The following is a 21719-nucleotide window of genomic DNA, read 5'->3' as shown; positions in this document are numbered from 1 at the left end:
CAATGCTGCTTAAATTTTTAGATCTTTTAAAAGCTTTAGAATTGTAAGATTTCATATGTAAGATTTCTTATGTACTTGAAGCAAGCAAACCATTTTTCTTTTTTCACTTAAGTTTTTACAGTAATGTTATTAAAATGAACTTCAGGTATTTTGTCAGAGAAGCACAATTTCATTTAAAAATAAAACCCAAAAATATTATAGATTGATTTTAACAGATGTGGTTCCATTTTTGATTAGTACATTTCTGTTCAGAAATGTGGCCTGCAAATTAATTTTCAACCTGACTTGATACTGAGGAACTGATGAAATGTACTAAAGTAATTGCAAACTACAGATTGACCAATGTAATAACCAGGAAAATATTTTATGAGTACTTAAGGTCTTATTAGCAAGCAAATTAGTAATAAAATGTTGCTTATTGCTTATATTTATTTGTCAGTTTGTTTAAGATTCCTATAAATAGTCACAAAATCATATAGAACAGAAAGACCCTTTTGATTTTCTAATCAAAATTAGATTTGCTTCTGTGCTGTGTTATGTGTAAAAGCTAGCTAAGCAGAGTGTCAGACTTAGAAATGACATTCTTGTAAGGAGAGAAAAACCAAACCTTGCTTAATCCTTTATCTCAAATAATGTTCACATTTGATATCTTTCCTTTTTTTTTTTTTTTGTTATTTTTTTGCTTGGTTATCTCAAGTAGCTCTTTTCTGTGATAGCAAAAGTAGGAGAAAAGTCTTAAAAAGCTTGATTTTCGTATTGAGTTTTAAAAATATGAATTGTCGTGCTTTATATTATAAACTGAACCACTGTGAAGTTTCAAAAGATGTTCTAGGAAATCTGTTAGGAATTATTCTGATTTTTATTAGGATGAATTGTGTGACTTTTAGATTGATAGATACTATCTATGTAAATTGTTTTTTGTTTGTTTACTTTTAGCTGATCACATATGGTTCTGATAGAACTGAAGCACTGAAGAGAATGGAAGATGCACTGGATAACTATGTTATACGAGGTAAAAACACACATTTAGAGTCTTGTTATTCGTCATTGGACATGATGTCCAATTCTGGAAAACAGCTTGAAGATATGCTAGAGGATTCAGTAGAAAATGTGCTTACTGTGTATTTAGATAGAAATCAGAAAAAACTTGAACTAAACTGACATACTAATTAAGAATAGGTATTTTTTTTTCTTTTTTGATTCATGAGCCTTCCTAGATGAGCGCTTAGTATTTTACATACTCTATGAAAAATGGTTCTGTATTTTGAAGCTTTTTATTAACGAGCACAGAAAATTAACTATTGTCTTTGTCCTTGTTGATGATATTTTGAAGTGTGAAATTTGAAAATGTATGGAGATATAAAATATAGTGACCTATAATTGACTAATTTGAGAGTAGAGGGAATAGCTCTTTGTGCCTATAAGAGCAAATTATAAAATATCTTCTAGCAAATGCAATTTTGTTACCACACGTATATACAGGTCAGTTCTAATGCTAAACAAAGTGTGATCCTATAAGCCTTTAGAATGTAAAGCAATAACTGAATTAGAAACAACCCAGTTTATTTTTATATGTATATATAAAAGATTTTATTTTTAAGTAGTCTGTGTACCCAATGTGAGCTTGAACTTATAACCCCAAGATCAAGAGTTGCATGCTTCACCAATTGAGCCAGCCAGGTGCCCCACAGCCATTTTATTTAAATAATTGAAGCAAAGTTTAGTTACTCCCCTTAAGGAGTAAATTATGTTATAAATTGTATTAGCAACTTTTCATTAGTCATGAAAAGATTTCATTTTAGTTTAACAAATTATCATCAACTTCAGAATAAACATTGAATTTAAAGTGTAAGATGTAAGTTCACTTTGAGTTATGAGTCAATAGTGTGGGTCTAAAAACATTCCATAGGAAGGACTGCCCTGCATAGTTTTTCTCTTTTCTCATGGCTTAGTAAAACAGTGAAGCTGGGAGGCTAAAGTTTCGAGGCTGAGGGGGTAGAACAGTGGGTGGAATATGATTACATAGTCTCCATCAAGCCCATACAGAGCTTTATGCAATTTCAGAAGGATTCCCTTCAAGTGGACACAGCCTGTAGGTCAGAAGACTTGGCAAGACAAATTTGTTTGAAATAGAAAGTGCTCTGTTCTCAGGGTGCATCCAGCCCTAAGACAGCCCAGCTTAGTAATGGAGCATGTCAAACCCTTACTCTGTACCCTTGACCCAGTGCCTTTGTGCAGTAAACAGTTCATATAACTGTACAGCAGTGGTTTAGGACAATTTAGTGAAATTTACAAAAAAAAATTTTTTTTTTAAAGCAAGAGCGTGAGTGGTGGGGATTGGGGGGTTGGGTGGGCTGGGGGAAGAAGTAGAGGAGGAGGGAGAGAGAGTCCCAAGCAGGCTCTTTGCTGGGCTTGGTCTAATGAGCCTGAGATCACCACCTGAGCCAAAATCAAGAGTCAGATGCCTAACTGGCTGAGCCATGCAGGGGCCTCAGTGACTATTTTTACATATCTTCCTTTTCCTGCTCATTTTCATCTAGTCATCTAGTCCTCACTTTTTTCTCTTGTTAGATCTGGAGAAATTTCTTCCCTCTATTTCCTTTTATTTCTCTTCTTAACATTTGTTCACTAACAAGTAACAGTGATTGTATCTAATCTTATGTGCTAATGATTTACCATTGTCAGTGAAAGGAAAACAGAAGCTCTCAAATGAACTCAGATGTAATAAAAATCAGTTATATCAGTATCCAAAGCATATATACATTTGAAAAATCCCCTTTATATTCTTTCTAGTTAATTCTCTAGTTATTTTGTAGCCTTAGTTGTGGAGTATTTACTTTTTTTTTTCTTAAACTCTGCCATGTTCCACCATAAGCGGCAAGTACATATTTTTTCTATATATTGGTTAAGTAGGCCTGGAGGTGTCTGTTTTCCTTAGAAATAATATTCCTCACATATTACTTTAGTGTGTGTTTGGAATAGACCTAATTTGGGTATGTGTTTGTCTCTGTGTGTTTACACACACACATAGACATAAACAAAGCACTTAGGATATTATTCCCAGAGGCCTTTAAAGTATTTATAAGAGTTTTCTCGATTCTCCCCCCCTCCAGTATCTTTGTAATTTTTATTGTGGTTGTTGAATTATTAGATTTTGGTTAATTTGAGTTTGGCTCTAATGAGCTTGAGTAGTAAATTCATGAATTTGAGTAAGAATATTTTGTCAAATCACATCTCTATTTAAACTTTGATGTAACATAGTGGCATGGCATATGGGCAGTTTGTCAAAATATTAGTGTTGTATTCTACTCTGGCTTCTGAAAGGAATATTCTTTCATATTTATAGAATACGCTTTCATATTTTATATTTAAATGAATGTTTACCACTTTACTTACTATATATATTTACTAGTTAAGACATTTTTATTTTACTTTTTCAAGATTTTATTCATTTATTTGAGATGGGTGGAAAGGGAGCACAACAGTCACCTGTAAGTCCTAAGGCAGTGCTCACATTACTTCCAAAGAATCAAATGCAGAGGTGAGGAAAGAAAAATATCCCCTCCCCCAGTGTATCCCTGGGAGGGGATACATTGCTCTCAGGCCTTTTATTTTATTTATCTTAATCAATTAATCTATTTGTTTTTTGAGAAAAGCCAATAAAACTCTTTTATTGCAATAATAAAACTTGAAACTCATATGTAGTACAATTAGTTGGGAGTAGAGGGTAGGCAACAGTAATTTCTCTTACCAAATCACTACACAGGACAGCAAAGGGGTGAGAGGGGGAGGAAGAAAACCTAGGAAACTCAGATCAGCCAGGAGAGCCGAACATCAAAAACAAGGAGATGCGGGATCCCTGGGTGGCGCAGCGGTTTGGCGCCTGCCTTTGGCCCAGGGCACAATCCTGGAGACCCAGGATCAAATCCCACGTCGGGCTCCCGGTGCATGGAGCCTGCTTCTCCCTCTGCCTGTGTCTCTGCCTCTCTCTCTCTCTCTCTCTCTCTCTCTCTCTCTCTCTCTCTGTGTGACTATCATAAATAAATAAAAATTAAAAAAAAAAAAGTAAAACAAAACAAAAACAAGGAGATGCTGAAGCTGTGATGACCAGCATCATTTTCTCAAGACAACATTCAAGGGTTTGTCATGATGGCTGGGCTTTCATTGGGTGTTATGTGTTCAGGTGTTCTCAACTAGAGAAGAGTTGAATGAATGGTACATTGCACACCTGTATGCTCTTCACCTAAATTGCTAAGCTTTTTCCCTCTGTCCCTTTCTTCCTTTTCCTTCCTCCTCCTCTTTGCTCTTCCTCCATTCTCTCCTTGCTTTTTTCCTCAACTATTAAAAAAAAAAAGTTGCAGGACGTTATGACACACGACTCCTAAATATTTCATTATGGATCTTAAGAGTAAGATTGTTTTCTACAAAACTACAACACCCTTATGGCACTAAAGAAAATTAACAGGATCTCATAATATCATTTAGTATATTGTCCATATTCAAGTTTCCCTAGCTCTGCCAAGTGTGTTGTTGTTTTTTTTTTTAAATCTCATTTTTTAATCTCACAGTACGGTCAGAGTTTACACATTGCTTTTATTTGTGTCTCTTTATTATCTTGCTCCTTTTCTTTTTGGATTATGTATCATTAACTGTTCAGCAGATTCCAGGGCAGCTGACTTAGAATGTCTCATATTCCAGATAGGAAGTTTCAGTTTTGGTCCAATCAAGGCACTTGGGAAATGAGTTAAAGAAATGGGGGTGTGCAGTTGGAAAGCAATTTATTTTGAATTGGTAATTTTGAATATGGTGCAGCTAGTGAACCTTAGATGATTTCAGGGCTCTGGCACTAGATGGATAAAATAAGAGATTATTTGAAATGAGACCCTTAAGAGCTGAGTAGTGAGGGTGTTGCCTGAGTCATCCACACAAGGTGACAGCAGTTAGAATCAGAAGGAAGGCCATGAGTCAGGTGACAAATTCTGCAGCAAATAGTGTGTTGTGATGAGGATGTTCATAGATGACAGGGAATTGTAGGAGATTTTTTGACCAGATAAAATAAACCTTAAGGAAATAGAAGTTTCTCCAAAGATTAGAAGAGCTAATGTTCTAGAAGTGGCTGTGGATTTCAAGGAGGTATGTGAAGGTTGTTGGAAAAATGAGGTCTTTTAGGGCACTGAGGTTTTCAGGTGAGGCAAGGTTCTAGATGGAATGTTCCATAAAAATACTGACCCTTCACTAGACCTGGAGATGATCATGGAGCAACAATCTCAGAAAATATTATAGAGCGCTTGGAAAAGAATTGCCTGAGGTGTTTTGGGGAGGTGGCAGTAGTTAGATGAGCTGATGTTCCAAGATAAGGGATGGCCAGAGAAGCTAATCCTTCTGATGATAGATGCAGAGTCCCTGAAGTACCTGATAGGAAGGTGAGCCCTTGGGCTCAGAAAAGTGGTCTCAAAGGCATTGTGAAGGGGCTGGGTCTGTCCATTTCATCTCAGTAACCTCTGTCTCGATTTCCTTTTCTTTGGCTCTGCCATCCCATGCTACTTCTGTGTATGTCATGGCCCAGGGTAATAGCTTTCTGAATGGGTTCTCTGTGGATACTCTGCACCCGCACCAACCCATTCTTCATTATGGACAGAGTAAATGTTAAAGTATAATCCCAGTGATCCTTTCCCTGCTTAACAACCTGTAATGTCTCCTGATTGTCTTCCTGTAACTCTATGGTCATTTGCACTACTTTGTCTTATCCCTCTCCCCCTTTGTGTTTCCTACTTCACTGTTTTCATTTCTGGGATGGTCTGTCCTCTTCTTACCTGAGGGCATTCATAGTCAGAGTGTAGTCTAAGTGGTTATAACAGAATGAAAAATATAGTGACCTAAGAAAGATACAGTTTAATTTCTCTGCCATATCATAGTCTCAAAGGGAGATTGTCAGGGTCTGGTAGGGAGACTCTTAGATTCCCAGTGGATCATTTTCATTTGGGGGCCTCAAAGTGGCTGCTTTTATGCCTATCATCTAGCCTCAGCAGGAAGATGGCAGGGAGAGTTCACACCCATTTATTTTCAGGGCATAACCTAGAAAGCACTATTTAAAAAAAAAGATTTTATTTATTTATTCATGAGAGACATACTGAGAGAGGCAGAGACATAGGCAGAGGGAAAAGCAGGCTCCCTGCAGGGAGCCCAGTGTCCAACTTGATCCCTGAACTCCGAGATCATGCCCTGAGCCAAAGGCTCAACCGCTGAGCCACCCAGGTGTCCCAAGAAAGCACTCTTATTTCTGCTCCTATTCTATTGGCATTTAATCATGTGATCTTACATAGCTGCTAGGAAAACAGGAAAAATGTAATGGATATCAAGGGGTCCATAAACTAAGCTAAAAAGTAGTATTTCTCATATTTAAAAAGAAGAGATATTGGTGGATGACTAGGAGAAGTAAGAATATATACATGTATCTGCTCATTTGTGGAAATACATATACACACACAAGAGCAGAACTAATAAGATGGTGTACTTACAGGGCATAGAGGGAGGATAGGATGGAAATGTTTATGGGATAGGAAAGAAAACACATGGGATGAAAGAGAGAGACTTTTTTGATTTACTTTTTGATTTCTGACATTAATATCTCAAAATTGTTAGCATTCTGGGGAGAAACTAAAAATGGAATACAAACAGAAACCAATGGATTGTACTGTATGAATAATCATGGTGATGGGGGTGGGAAGGAGAGAAAGAAAATAAAAACCTAGCCTTAAATAACTTCTAACCATATTTTGACTGGATACTCTCAAGCTAAGAACAATATGTATAAACAAACATTAAACTCTGGTTAATAGATTTGTTTTTCCTAGTTCATGGGTTAGTGGTTCTAAAACCAGTTTATGTATATTCTGGGATTGAGGAAATACATGGATTGTGGATAAGATGAGCAACATTTCTCATTGTCAGAGAAAGAAGTTACAGATGTGGAAATAGTTGAGGATACGTTGAACCCTGTGGTGTTGAGTTGAAACTGGAGGTATCAGTGTAAACTCGTGATTTTTAACACAGATTAAAAAATAAGTGTATAAATATGTTACTGTGTGCATGTGTGTTTGTGGGTACCTACATACACCTATTCTGTAGCTCACAGTTTCTCTACTTTAGCACTATTGATATTTTGGGGTAGTTAATTTTTTTTGTTATGGTGGGGCTGTCCTTCACATTGTAAGATGTTTATCACCACCCTTGGCCTCTACTCAGTAAATGACAGTAGCATCCTCTCAGTTGTGACAACCAACTATTTCCAGACATTGCCATATGTCATGAGGGAGGGGGGCAAATCATCCTCGATTGAGAACCACCAGCCTGCTGAGAGGTCATGGAAACATTGACACCCATAGCAACGAGCATACCAAGAACCCAGATCTTGTTTTTAAAATACCATTGTCTCATAAATGGAAACAGTACTCTGTGGTAAAATGGCTGGTTTCTGGAAGAGTATAAGATGAGCCTGGAACATCTTGTATAAGAAAATTATCCAGTGCTCAGAGATGATGATGATCTGTCAAAAAGATACAGGAATCTGCTCTCAGGGGTTTCCCACTGGCCAATCTGGGAAAACTTCAGCAACAAAATAAACAATGTTAGCAATGGATTAAAGCCCAGGGAATAAGATGAGTCTGTGGATTCATACTGACTTAAATAGGTAAGAAAGATAAAAGAGGGAAGAGGCACAGCTCTTTCCTACAGTAGAATTTTAATTAATAAATGTAGAAAAATCCCCATTTGTGCCAAATTGTTTCAGTAAGAATCATCAGGGACAGATGTTAAAGTTAGTGGGTGAAAATACGATGAGAAACAGGTATTTGCATAGTTTCATAGTATATCCCCAGGATACACTGATTAATTACAGTGGGAAATAAAATAATTTTAAAATGGATGGACCTAGCAGTTTCCCCAATGATCACAATTAACATCACTGGTAATGGGACATAGCAATATTACATGCCTCTTGAGGTATGGTGCACCGACAAGAACACAAGAACATCGTTCTGTGATGTTCTTTCCCAAGATGTGTAACGTGGGTATAATCATTGAGGAAACCGCAGAGAAACCAAATTTGAAGACAGTGTACAAAATAAATGGCTTGTACTCTTCAAAAGTGTCAAGGTCAAGAAACACAAAAGTGGATCAATTTACCTAGATCAAAGGAAACTAAGGATATATAACAACTCAATGCAGGATTAATTCCTGGACCAGAAACTAATAGTCCAATGAGACAATTGGTGAAATCTGAATAAGATTTGCATATTAGATAAAGATACTGTTATCAGTGTTAATTTTCAGATCTGGTCATTGTACTGTGATTACATGAGTTATTTGTGTGCTTTTCCTGAAGTTACTTAGGTTTTAGGAAATACTGAAGTATGTAAAGTGCATCCTGTTTTCGACTTACTCCCAGATGTTTAAGGAAAAGAAGTCTGTGTGTGTATGTGTGTATGTATAAAGAGAAAAAAAATGAATGATAAATACATATGTTAACAGATATTAACATTTGGTGAATCTGGGTGAGGGATTTTGATCATTCTTCATGCTATTTTTATGAATTTTGTATAATTCTGAAATTATTCTAAAAAAGTTAAAAAATAGGTGAAGAGGAGCATGTGCCTCCTCCCCCCAAAGCTGAGGAATTTTATTTAAGGAATAAAAACAGATGAATTTGTGATTAATATATTATTCATTTGATGACTTCTAAAGGGTAGGGGGCTTAAAGAAATTGTTTTGTAAAGAACAGAAAAGGAAGGACAATTCATGCTGTCTTGTTGGATAACTGCTTAGTTCAAATAGTATTTTTTTTGTAAGCTGATTGTGAGCTTTTGTTAAAATAAAAAATCTTGAGAGTAAAAATGTAATTTGGTTAAAGTTAATTTCTGAGTCCCCATGAAATAAGCAGTGGCTTTTGGCCTCTGTTTGATCCTGGCAGTGTGTGCAGCTCATGTCTGGCCAGTGTTTTGGAAACAGCAGGTAGTCAGGAGAAAGCTGCTCCTAGGGGTCCTCTCTTCTGTGGCCTGGTCATGATTTCCCATACAGATGGGACCCTGTGAACTTTGGCTGAGGTCATTTTCAATTCCCTGTCTAAAACTCAGAGTCATAATTTCTATGAGTATGTGATTAATAATATCATTGAAGTTATAAACTACGCCTCAGAGTACTTTTACAACTGACTTCTTGTTTGAACAAGGATCAGTTTAAAGAGCATTGTCTTTCCTGGGACATGGAAAGAAAGTAAACTTTGTACAAAATGATAACTTTCAGATGTGTAGGATATCTCTTAACAGTTGCCTGATTTTTCCCATCTATCTGGTACTTGGAGCTTTTAGGAAAAGAAAATAGGTTTTTGATTATTCCTCCATTTGGCTTTAGAACTAATTGCTGCACAGTAGTCTTTGGAGCTGTCAGTAGAGGCACCTATAGTTTGGTTGTCTGCCATTAGCCACTGTTTGATCTTCTAGTTCTTTGGAAAGAGAAACAGATAATGATTGGATTCTGCATAGTAATATGTGATATTTTATTCAGAGAAGACTTAAAGAGAAAATGCTTTTGTGTAGTAATTTTATTCCTGAAACATCATTTAGCAAGATAAAAGTCTGTTTTCATGCTCTATTTACTATTCAAGTAGAAAGATTGTTTTTGAGAGTCTGGGCTTCATTTGTGTGCTTGAATGGCTCTGCTCTTTGATATCCAAAATGTAAATTAATATTTGCTTATAATTCCTTTGACTTAGATTTTCAAAAATCACTCCTTTTTCAACTTTGAATATGTAATAAAAGTACAACAGATCATTTATCTTGTAAAACTACATACATTTTAATTTTTTGATGTTCTCAGTCACAAATAGATTACTGGGTAACAATCTTATTTTTGTTCAGATGATCATTATTTCTGAAATCTGTGTTGGAGCTTCCTGAAGAGTTTGATGCCAACTATTTTGGCATCAGCCTCAGACCTCAGAAGAACAAGAAAATTTATACTATAACTGAGCCTGAGAGTTAGATTACCTTTCTAAGTTATTTACTGTTTATACATAAACTTATAAATTGAAACATTCTGAAATATTAATTTGCACATAAGAATACTCTTTTGGGGGCACCTGGGTGGCTCAGAGGTTGAGCGTCTGCCCTTGGCTCAGGTCATGATCCCGGGGTTCTGGGATCAAGTCCCACATTGGGCTCCCTGCTTCTCCGCCTACATCTCTGTCTTTCTCTTTCTGTCTCTCATGAATAAATAAATAAAATCTTTTTCCAAAAAAAAAAAAAATTTTTTTTTTTTTTTTTTTTGGAAATGAAAGTCCGTCTGCCCCTTGATTTTCTAATTTTTATCCTTTTCAGCTCTTTTGTTGGGATCTTACTTTTTCAAAACTTCAGTTACATAGGAATAAGTTACATACTGCTGGCTTTGTCCTGCGTTGCTGTCTCCCACTCTGGGCTCTACAATGTGGACAGTGGACATCTGCCTCCATGCTTTCTATGCTCTGGGTGGAATTGCATTCTAATTGGCCTGCTGTTCTGAATTCTTACCTCTCGGACACCATCAGTCGTCTCTCCCAGGGGTCTCCAGTTTAACTTGTCCACAATGAATCAGATGTTTTCCTTTCAACCTGTTTCTTTTTTGTAAAGCAGCTTCTTCTGTCATTTAGTGTGCCAGAGCCAGAAGTGTGCATGTTTGTTGACTCGTCTCCCACATTCTGGTTTTTTTTTTAAGTAAAAGATTTTATTTTTAAGCACTCTCTGCACCCAACGTGGGGCTCAAACCGACTGAGCCAGCCAGGCACCTGCGTCTCCCCCATTCTTGACATCCACTAAGTCATCATGCCCTCTCTGTCTGGTAACTCTCTCTTCGTCTGTATTGCCCACACCCTTGCTGTGGTCGGAGGCCTTGCCCTTGTTCAGCAAGTCTCCTGCAGTTGTCAGCTAATGCGTTTTTCCATCTTCACAAACCCTCACCCTAGTCCCTTTTTCAGTAGCAGCCTGCATGATTCATGGGCACAAATCTAGTCGTACTTGCCCTGCTTCACTCATTCTGGTTGGCTCCAAGGAGAGGTAAAATCTTTGCAGGGCTTTCAGACCTGAACACCCTGTTGGATTTTTTAGGTCCACCATTCTCTCCTTTGCTCATGCTGTTTGGTCATGGTATCCTTCTTTCTGTTCTCTTCACAGAAATACCTGGTGGTATCAATTTGCTTTGACAACACTGAGAATTTTTTTTTTAAGTATTTTACTTATTTAGAGGGTGAGCACCCACGTGTGTATGTGAGAAGAGGGGAAGGGGCAGAGGGGGGAAGGAGGGAGAAAGTCCCATGCAGACTCAGCACCCTGAGTGTGGAGCCTCTATGGGGCTGATCCCAGGACTCTGAGTCATAACCTGAACCAAAACCAAGTGTCCTACATTGAACTGACTAAGCCACCCAGCTGTCTCAACAACAGTGAGAATTCTTCAGTACTTTAAATTATTCCCTACTATTACCCATCTTCGTGTCCTTTTGTATCTTTCTTTATTTCTTCCCCCAACCAGGAAGATTTACCTTAAGTCACGGCTACTTTCCTCTTCCTGGAATGCCACATCATTTTCTATGCATAGAAATCTCCCTGGCAGGCCATACCCTTTTCTTCTTCAAAAGTGCTTTTAGTTTTGTCTGTTTGTAAAACATACAACAAAAGGATTCTGTTCCCTTTCATAGCCTGACCTCTTTCAAGGAGTCTTTTATTTTAAATTCTTACCTACCGAGTTTATCTTTGTAAAGATAAACTTTCTAAGCACTCATAGCACATTGCTTTCAATTGCTCTTCATTTTCGTCTACTCAAATATCACCTATAATTTAGGCAGATGTCACATTTTTGCAATGATTTGTTAGGTACATTTGTGTCATCACAAGTTTCTTACACCTTTTTATACTTTCCTCATAGAAATATACATAAATAGAATAGCCCTTCTAACCATTAGTTGTTGAATATTGTTTAAGTTATTATCCACTGAACAAGGTTCGGATAACTGTGCATTTGTCCTGGGCATGTGCTATGATAGACATTTATTAGGTTATTGTCTCTATGTGATAACTTCTTCCATGGAAATTTAGCTAAAGGGATGCATTAATATTTTCATTTGGAACTATCTCTGAATGTTTTGAGGTAGTTTGAATAGATTGAAAATTTTAAAAAAAATTTTAGTTACATGGTATCTTCTGAGTCAGGAACAAAGATGTTCAGATTTTCGCACGTGGCTTCTAGCATGGTCTAGTATGCAGAGATGCATAGAGCAATGCCTAGTTGGATATATTAAGTTGCATGGCTCAGAGATAGGAAATCCTATTAAAAGATATGCCTTTCTCTCCCATATATATGTGTATATATATTAGAATGTGTATATATATATATATATTAGAGTATATATTTCTCTCCTATATATATGTGTGTGTGTGTATATATATATGTATATATATATTTTAGAGTACAGTGTAACCTGCTGTAACAAAGATTCTTAAATACAGTGGTATAACTAAGATAGAAATTATTTACTACTACTTCCTTTCTTTTCGGGGGCGGGGTGGGAGGAAGGGTTTGAAGGAGAGGGGCAGCAGGAAAGGAGAGAGAATCTCGAGCAGATTCCACTCCTAGCACGGAGCCTGATGTGCGGCTCGATCTCACATCCCTGAGAGATCATGACCTGAGCTGAAATCAAGAGTCAGATGCTTAACTGACTGAGCCACCCAGGCACCCTGAAATTTATTTACTTCTCAGTAAATAAATAAATTTTAATTGTCTGGCTTGTCTGTGCTGATGGGGCAAGTTAGTGTCTTGTGGTCATTCCAGGAGATACATCCCTTTCCCCTTCTACACCCCCATCATGTTTCTCTGCTTCACCTTCATTTCCAAAGTTCAGTTCCTTCCATATCAGGAAGCTCATAGGAAGAAGGAGGAACAGAAGTCCAAGCAATTCTTTTCAACTAAATGAAACAGGAGTTGGATGTGTTGCTCTACCTCCCAGCAGCTCGTCTAGGAATTAGTCTGTCAGGTCCAGCTGTAAGACAGATGGGAAGATAGAGTCTGTGTCTGTGGGATCTTTGTTCTGCTAAGGCTCCATTAACTGTGGAAAAGATGAAAAGCATATTTTAGGGGAAACCCGCAGTCTGTCATATTTTTAAACCTATATTGCTGTTATAATTTCTATTTTACTAAATTTTAGATAAATGATTCAGTCCCGCTGGATCACAGTTTTCTTATTTTTAATCTTTTTTTCCTTGTAATTTTCTTATGCTATGACTGGTCACTGAAAGTTCATCCAGAGCAGGCACCATATTGTCATACAGCGTTGGCTCTCATCCCCTTTCCTGTGATACCTAATTGCACACGAGCAGCAGGTGTAGGGTAAATGTTGCTAGGTAGAGATTAATTTGCTCAGCGTTTCAACATTGTTGAAAACCTTATAGCAAGGTCAACAACCCTTTTCAGGGAAGGGCTGGAGAGTAAGTAGCTTAGATTTTGTGGGTCACATGGTCACTTACAACTACTTGACTCTTGTAGCACATACACCATATGTAAACACTGTTGTATTCAGAACAAAACTTGATTTACAGAAATAGGGGGTGGTTAGATTTGCAGGCCAAGTTTGTTCACTTTCCGATGTTAACTGCATGCTTCTGCTGGTATGAAAGGATAATGAGCATGATGTTGATTAACTGCATGTCTTCTCGTATGAAAGGGTAATGAGTATGACATGAGTGCACCTTCCTGAGTGCCTGGCATTGCCTTAAGCATTATCTCAATTTATATCTCATGACAGTAATGCAGAATAGGTTCTGTTGTGATCACCATTTTACGAATGAAGGAACTAAATCTTTAGGAGGCAAAATACCTTACCCAAGGTAAGTGGTAGACCTGGTACTTGAGCCTGAGGGTCTGATTCTTTGCTTACTTTAGAATTATTTTTGTAAAAGTGAGAACTCTATAAGACTGAATAGCAAGATCAGAACCAAGCTTTCTAGGTTTGTTATGCAGCAGAATGGTATAGATGAGAATGTAAGGAAGTGGGTTGAAGAAATTGGAAGGACTTAGCAAACCTTTCATCACTTCAATTCTGTCCTGTTCCTCTTGTGGAAGCCTCATCGAGTTCTCACTTCCCCTAGATTTGACATGCCTCTCATTCTTCCTTTTTTAGTCGTCTTGATATCTTTGTAATGTGAGTGACCAGATCAAATATTCCCTTCCTAAAGTCCTTCTATCTCACAGAACTCACCCAGTACCATTCGAATCCTTATTGTGGTGGTTACCTATTTTAACTTTGTAGGAGTCTTTGTGTTCTAGGCTCAGTGTTTCCTCCTGGATCACAAGCTTTCCCTTCTTTCCTTCCCTCCTTTCTTCCTTTTTCTTTTCCTCTCTCTCCCTCTCCCTTCCTCCTTCCCTCCCTTCTTGCCTTTCTTCCTCTTCTCTTTTTCTCCTCCTCCTCTACTACTGATTGAAGTATACTTGACATAAAATGAACTTATCATATTTAGAATGTTCAGTTTGATGAGTCTTGATGTATATATCCATCTTTGAAACCATCACCACAGTCATGACACTGAACATTTCTATCACCTCCAAGTTTCCTCATTGTCTTTGTAGTCCACCATCTGTCTGTCCCTGTCCCAGTGCGACCAGGTGATCTGCTCTGTGTCACTGTAGGTTGTCGAGGCTTTTCTGAAATTTTATGTTCAGGGACTCCTACAGTAGTCTTGTTAAATTCAGCATAATTATTTTGAGATGCATCCTCGTGTATCTTTTTATTACTAAATAGAATTCCATTAAATGGACACATCACATTTTGCTAATTCATCTGTTGATGGACATTTAAATTATTTTCAGTTTTGACTGTTGCAAATAAAGCCAAAACCTTTGTTTATGTTTGTATAGATATATGCTTTTATTTAACTTGGGCAAATATTTAGGAGTGACTTGTCTGAATCATATGTGTGAGTATATGTTTAGCTTTTTAAAAACCTGCCAAGCAGTTCTAAAGTATTTGTGCTATTTATATCACACCCACCACAGGGTGTGACACTTATACTGTCCCATGTCCTCACTGACATGTGCTATTTCTGTCTTTTAGCCTTTATCTATCTATCTATCTATCTATCTATCTATCATCTATCTATCTAATTTTAAAAGCAAAGACTTTTTATTTTATTTATTTATTCATGAAAGAGGGATCCCTGGGTGGCGCAGCGGTTTGGCGCCTGCCTTTGGCCCAGGGCGCGATCCTGGAGACCCGGGATCGAATCCCACATCAGGCTCCCGGTGCATGGAGCCTGCTTCTCCCTCCACCTGTGTCTCTGCCTCTCTCTCTCTCTCTGTGACTATCATAAATAAATAAAAAATTAAAAAAAAAAAAAAGGATTATTTATTCATGAAAGAGAGAGAGAGAGAGAGGCAGAGACACAGAGGGAGAAACAGGCTCTATGCAGGGAGCCTGACATGGGTCTTGATCCCAGGTCTCCAGGATCTCGTCCTGGGCTGAAGGTGGCGCTAAACCGCTGAGCCACCCAGGCTGCCCTCTTTTAGCCTTTAGCCACTAAGTTGGGGGTGTTTGGGGGGCATCTCGTTGTATTTCCTTGATGATAGTGATGTGCAACAACTTTTCATTTGTATATCTTCTTTTGTAAATGTATTTATTTATTCTGTCATCTTACTGTGTTTTAAGCATTCTTTATATATTTATATATTCCAAATGCAAGTTTTTTGTCTGATATATATGTTGTGAACATTTTCTTTCAGTCTGTGGCTTGCTTTTTCACTTGCTTAACCGTATTCTTTGAAGCAGACTTTTAAATTTTGACGAAGTACACTTTTTTTTTTTGTGGCTCAGTTTCTGTTGCCTACCTCAAGATAATCAGAATTTTCTTCTCTATTTTCCATAACTTACAGTTTTAGGTTTTACATTTAAGTTTGTTGATTCAGTTTGAATCAAATTTAGTTTATGGTGTGAGTTAGGGTAGAAGTTTGTTTTCTTTTATCCTAAATAGATATCTACTTGTTTCAGTACCATTTACTGAACAGACATTAATTTCCCTATTGAGGGGCGCCCTGGGTAGCTCAGTGGTTGAGCATCTGCCTTCAGCTCAGGTCGTGATCCCAGGATCCTGGGATAGAGTCCCTCATCGAACTTCCCACAGGGAGCCTGCTTTTCCTTCTGCCTATTGTCTCTGCCTCTCTCTCTCTGTCTCTCATGAATAAATAAATTATATATATAATTTCCCTATTGAATTGATTTGGCAGTACAAGCTTAAGTTTGCATTTGGTGTTTTATTACTACCATAACTTTAGACATGTTTTGCTGTTACTTGAAGTCCAGGAGGTGAATAATCTTTCCTTGGTTCTTGCTTAGTCATAAGACACAGATGATAAAATTTTCTAGATAGTAAGAGACTTTTAACTGACACGTTCTCTAATTCAGTCTGATAACATTTTATTTTAGGTGTTACACATAATATTGCGTTACTCCGAGAGGTGATAATCAACTCACGCTTCATAGAAGGAGACATCAACACTAAATTTCTTTCTGATGTATATCCTGATGGCTTTAAAGGTTTGTATGCATTGAAGTATTTTACTGTATTAAAGTTGTTACTTTATGCTTTATTATAACGCATAATTTTTCTATTTTGAAATTAAGGCCTTTAGCCCATACTATATTTGATTTATTAACATGAGTATCCTAGATTATTGACATTCGTGATTTTAGTATTCATGAGTGACTCATGAATGTGCAATAATCCATAATTTTGTTGAGTGAGGAATTCAAGTATGTGGAATGTTCTGCAAATCTAGTTTTGATGCAAAACATGGAGACAAAGAATTAGCCTTCCTGAGCATTCTGGCTTCTGAAAGCCAATTCAAATTTGTACTCCCTGCTGGTATATTATATGAGTATATACAGGAACTCTAATGATTAAAACTTTATGAAAATTAGTACTAAAAATTTCAGAATACCACATGCTATCTCTGTTAACGAAAGTGAGGATGTTAAAGAAGATTATTATTTTTATTCATAAAAGTGAAGCTTTTAATAAAATAATGAGGAGAATGTGAACTTTAGCACTGTGAAGTTACCAGTGAGTGTTTCTGGTAGTAGAAAAATTGCTCAAGTGAGAAACAGAGAAAATCCTTTAGTGAGGATTAAAAACATGGTCCATATGTGAGATAAAGGAACCAACAGGACTTACATGTGATTTAATAGAAATGTTATTCAGGAAAAAAAAAAGAAATGTTATTTAGGTGAAAGCCAGAAGTATCTACATATGTTCCTGATGAATTTGACAATATATGAAGATGAGATTTTACTCTCACAAATGGCAAGTGTTCTTTATATCCATTTAGAGTGTTTTATTATGTAAGATGACGCAGTCATATGAGGAGCTGTGTAGAGATTTAGGTCAACTTCATGTATTGAGCTTTTGAATATCTTTATAAAGCAGTTTCTTAGATTTTACAATACAGAGTTCTCATAAGACTAACTGGAAATTACTAGTTTGATTATTGTTTTAAAACTTAAATGTTATAGAGTTTTATCATTAGTACCAAGAGAAATTAAAAATGTTTTTTATTTGGGATCTTAGAAGAAAAACTAATGAGTCATATGGTTCTTTTTCCTCAACTTTTGAATTTTTAAAAAATATAACCCATGGGCAGCCCCGGTGGCTCAGGGTTTAAGTGCTGCCTTCAGCCCGGGGTATGATCCTGGAGATCTGGGATTGAGTCCCATGTCAGGCTCCCTGCATGGAGCGTGCTTCTCCCCCTGCCTGTGTCTCTGCCTCTCTCTCTCTCTGTGTCTCTCATGAATAAATAAATAAAATCTTAAAAAAAAAAAAATATATATATATATATATATATATATATATATATATATATATATATATATATTACCCTAACATGAACTGCAGTTTTACACTTGTTCATTCAGATGTCTATTGCTGGTTCATGAAGCCAGGAACCACTTATGTTACTGTTGTTAATTGTATATCTAGCAACTATAATATAATAGATACTAAGTAAACATTAAGAATCTTATTGATAGTATTGATGAGAAGGAGTGACCTTGGGTATTTTCAACTGTACATGTATCCACATTACCAGTGTATTGTATTTGATCCTAACATTTTGGCCTCTTGTCCTTTCTAAAGTTTTACTTAAAAGTTGTAGTAAGTTGTGACGTAGACTCAGGATTTCCATATGCTTTTATGTCTGCATGGCTCAGGCATCTGTGAAGGGGATGTGTCATGAAATAGTAGGCAGAAGGAGACAACAGGTGAAAACCTCAGAGAACTTCTAAACAAACATGTATACATACATACATTTACGTGTATGTCTGTATGTATACATATATGGTGTTAGATCTCATTACCAAAAATAGGCATTTAAAATTTCTAATTGGGGGATCCCTGGGTGGCGCAGCGGTTTAACGCCTGCCTTTGGCCCGGGGTGTGATCCTGGAGTCCTGGGATCGAGTCCCACGTCAGGCTCCCTACATGGAGCCTGCTTCTCCCTCTGCCTGTGTCTCTGCCTCTCTCTCTCTCTCTCTCTCTCATGAATAAATAAAACCTTTAAAAAAATTTCTAATTGTAATTGATTACAATGTACTGTACATTTGGCATTAGTAGAAAGTGTTCTGCATTCTCAGGCGAACTCAGAAATTTACTTAGAAACTAACATTGCCATTTTCTAGAATACATTTAATATATTACACTTTTTTTTTTAAAGGTTTTATTTACTTATTCATGATAGACATAGAGAGAGAGAGAGAGACAGAGACACAGGCAGAGGGAGATGCAGGCTCCATGCCAGGAGCCTGATGCGGGAGTCAATCCCGGGACTCCAGGATCACGCCCTGGGCCAAAGGCAGGCACCAAACTGCTGAGCCACCCAGGGATCCCCTACACTTCTGTTTTGATAGGGCATCATCAGCATGGATATTATAATTCTATTAATGCTCGTATAAGATAGGAACATAGTCTTAAAAATTGTTGTAAGTTGTTAGGACGATTATTTAATCTCAGCCTTTATTTTACATGTGAGGAGACCAAAGCCCAGAGAACTTGATAAGGCTAAATGATCAGTAATAGAATAAAGCCAGTAATTGAACTTAGAGTTTCTATCTCCTGTTTCAGTACTCATTCAATTGTGCTAGGATTCAAAAATCATAAATCATACAGATTTTAAGAGTATGATATCTGTTGTTGTAGAATGGCCATAAGCACTTTAAAAGTACACACTTAGCTTTGCCATTTTTAGTGTGGACCTCTTACTGTCTTCCCTCCTATTATTTTCATGTTGGTTCTTCTCTGAGTGGCTACTATCTCTTGTTTTTCTTATAACTCTATTTCCCTCTCCCTCTTTTTCCCTAGAGCAGATATTTGATATATTAAACTATCATTTTTGATTGTTTGATATATGTGCCTGGAAGAGACAGCAGGAAGTGGCCACTGAAGTTAATCCAGGGTCTTCTCCATATGTTTCAGGCCAGGTCATTATGCCCCTTTGGGATTACCCGTCTGCTTCCCATCTGTCCAGCTCTCCTAGGCACTGTTCATAGGCAAGTGCCTGTTTTTATGACTGATTTAAATTTTTCTAGTATATATGTTTATCATCCCAAATTTATTTGCAGAGTAGGAAAGTGTTACTAATGGAATGGAATGACTGTGCTTAAAACTAAAACAGGTTACATAGGAAGGTATTCTTCATGTATACTTATTAGATTATGATGTTGAAAAGCTATTGGCCTTTGATTCTGAAACATAAATGAAAAATAGGGAAGATGATATTTTGATTCTGGAAGAAAGAGAGGTAGAAGATTTTTTAAGAACTGTCATTTCAGGGTAGCCCAGGTGGCTCAGTGGTTTAGGGTCACCTTCGGCCCAGGGTGTGATCCTGGAGATCCGGGATTGAGTCCCATGTCAGGCTCCCTGCATGGAGCCTGCTTCTCCCTCTGCCTGTGTCTCTGCCTCTCTCTCTCTCTCTCTCTCTCTCTCTGTATTCTCATGAATAAATAAGTAAAAAAATCTTTAAAAAAAAAAAAAAGAACTGTCAATTCAGTTGGCCTGTAATGAACATTTTGGACTCCTTTCTCTGCTGCCTTGCTGCAGTTAAACCTCTAGCCCCATCAAAGGAAATGATCAGAATTTTTTTTGTGCTCTGGAAAGTGACATCTCTTTAATAAAAATTTGATTAAACACAAGTAATATACCATTTATTATGCTTCTCTCTTTTCCATTAAATTTAGTCAAGTATTTCTAAACCTTTAAAAGTGGTGTAACCAGATCAGTGTGAATTTGCTCCTTGGTGAGTCACAGATAGAAACCACACCAGGTGGAGTTGTCACACAAAAGAAACTTTATTTGCAGCAAATAAGGATATTGCCGGGTGAGGGGAGCTTCCAAAGCTGTGACACTTTGGGCAAGGCTGAATGGGTTCCTATTATTTAGGATTAGGATGTATATTTAGTTGGGGGCCTTGTTATAGTATGTAAAGGCAGGTATAAGGCCTCACATGTGCTGTAAGGAAACATGCCTATATATACATTGTATATTATGTAAACGAGGCTTTTTTTCTCCTTTGGTAGAGATTTGAATATAAAGAGTAAAGATAACTGTCAATCATGCTATTGTCTATATATACAGGTGTGCGTCAGGGGTTAATTTCAGACTGGTCTGGGTGGTCTGCCATGTGGAACTCTTTGGGGCAGTCATTAGTGCTTTAGGGGTAGTTTCAGTTATCCATCGCAGGATATTATGCCTGTAGGGTCTTTTGTTTGAATTAAGAGAGAAACTGGAGAGAAGAATGTAAGGAAAAATTGGGGACAGAAGATGGTGAGTCCAAGCAGGTGAGCAGTAAAGGTCATGTCTTGGGGTCCAGCTGACCCCAAGACATGGTGGTACTCTGATACTTGGACACTTGTATTGCCTTTGAGAATTCAGTCATTAAGTCATTCAGCAAATAATTGGTATAGGCTCTTGAAGAAATTGAAAAATGAGTAGTGTATTTTCCTTGCCCTTAAGGAGCTTATATCACAAGAGAAATAAATATGTAAAGAACTAGCTACATCACAGGTCAAAATAAGGGCTAAGTGAAGATAGAAGCCAAGTGACCAGCACCAAGAAAAAAGTAACCAGTTTTGATTGAGGGACTCAAGGATGACTTCAAGGATGAGGTAGCATTTGTACCATTGTAGCACCTCTCCAAGGACTATTCTGGGGTGCTGCTTATCTCTGCCTAATTTTCCCTTGGGAAATTCCTAGAGGTAGGACTGTTGGTCTAAAATCTCTGGAAGAATTTCTTTATATTCCCTCCCTTACTCTGTAGAGGAGGGTGGCTTGCTCTCCTCCACCCTGGCAATAGCTTTGAGATTCTTCTTTATAGAGAATAAGATGCCCTCTATACCAGTGGACACCAGGCACGTTGGACAGAGGATTGGGTAAATGTGGACATACTGAATGTGGTGATGTCTCTCTGCCAACTGTTGTTCTCTTAGCTCCCAAGTACTGGCTTGGGAGACAGGCACTCTCAGTCACAATAGGAGAATATCCTTCTCTGAGAAACCTAACCAGCCATAGACAGATTACCTATAGGTGCCACAACACATGAAGCCTACACATGAAGCGAATCATCAGCAAAGCCACATCCCACAGACTGAGAACATGCCTGGCTCA

The 21719-nt window shown here is 37.5% G+C and overlaps 1 protein-coding gene across 1 annotated transcript in view; it reads left to right on the top strand.

Moving 5' to 3' along the window:
- Positions 1-21719, top strand: part of PCCA (propionyl-CoA carboxylase subunit alpha) — a 394660-nt gene that overhangs the window by 191330 nt on the left and 181611 nt on the right. The window contains exons 16-17 of the mRNA XM_041731155.1: positions 937-1012; positions 16493-16603. Of these exons, the coding sequence (XP_041587089.1) occupies positions 937-1012; positions 16493-16603 (187 nt within the window). The remainder of the gene's footprint in view (positions 1-936; positions 1013-16492; positions 16604-21719) is intronic.

The sequence above is a fragment of the Vulpes lagopus genome, chromosome 16 (assembly GCF_018345385.1).
Source record: "Vulpes lagopus strain Blue_001 chromosome 16, ASM1834538v1, whole genome shotgun sequence".
NCBI lineage: Eukaryota > Metazoa > Chordata > Mammalia > Carnivora > Canidae > Vulpes > Vulpes lagopus.
The sequence above is the reverse complement of the archived record's forward strand: the minus strand, read 5'-3'. Positions and strand labels throughout refer to the sequence as shown.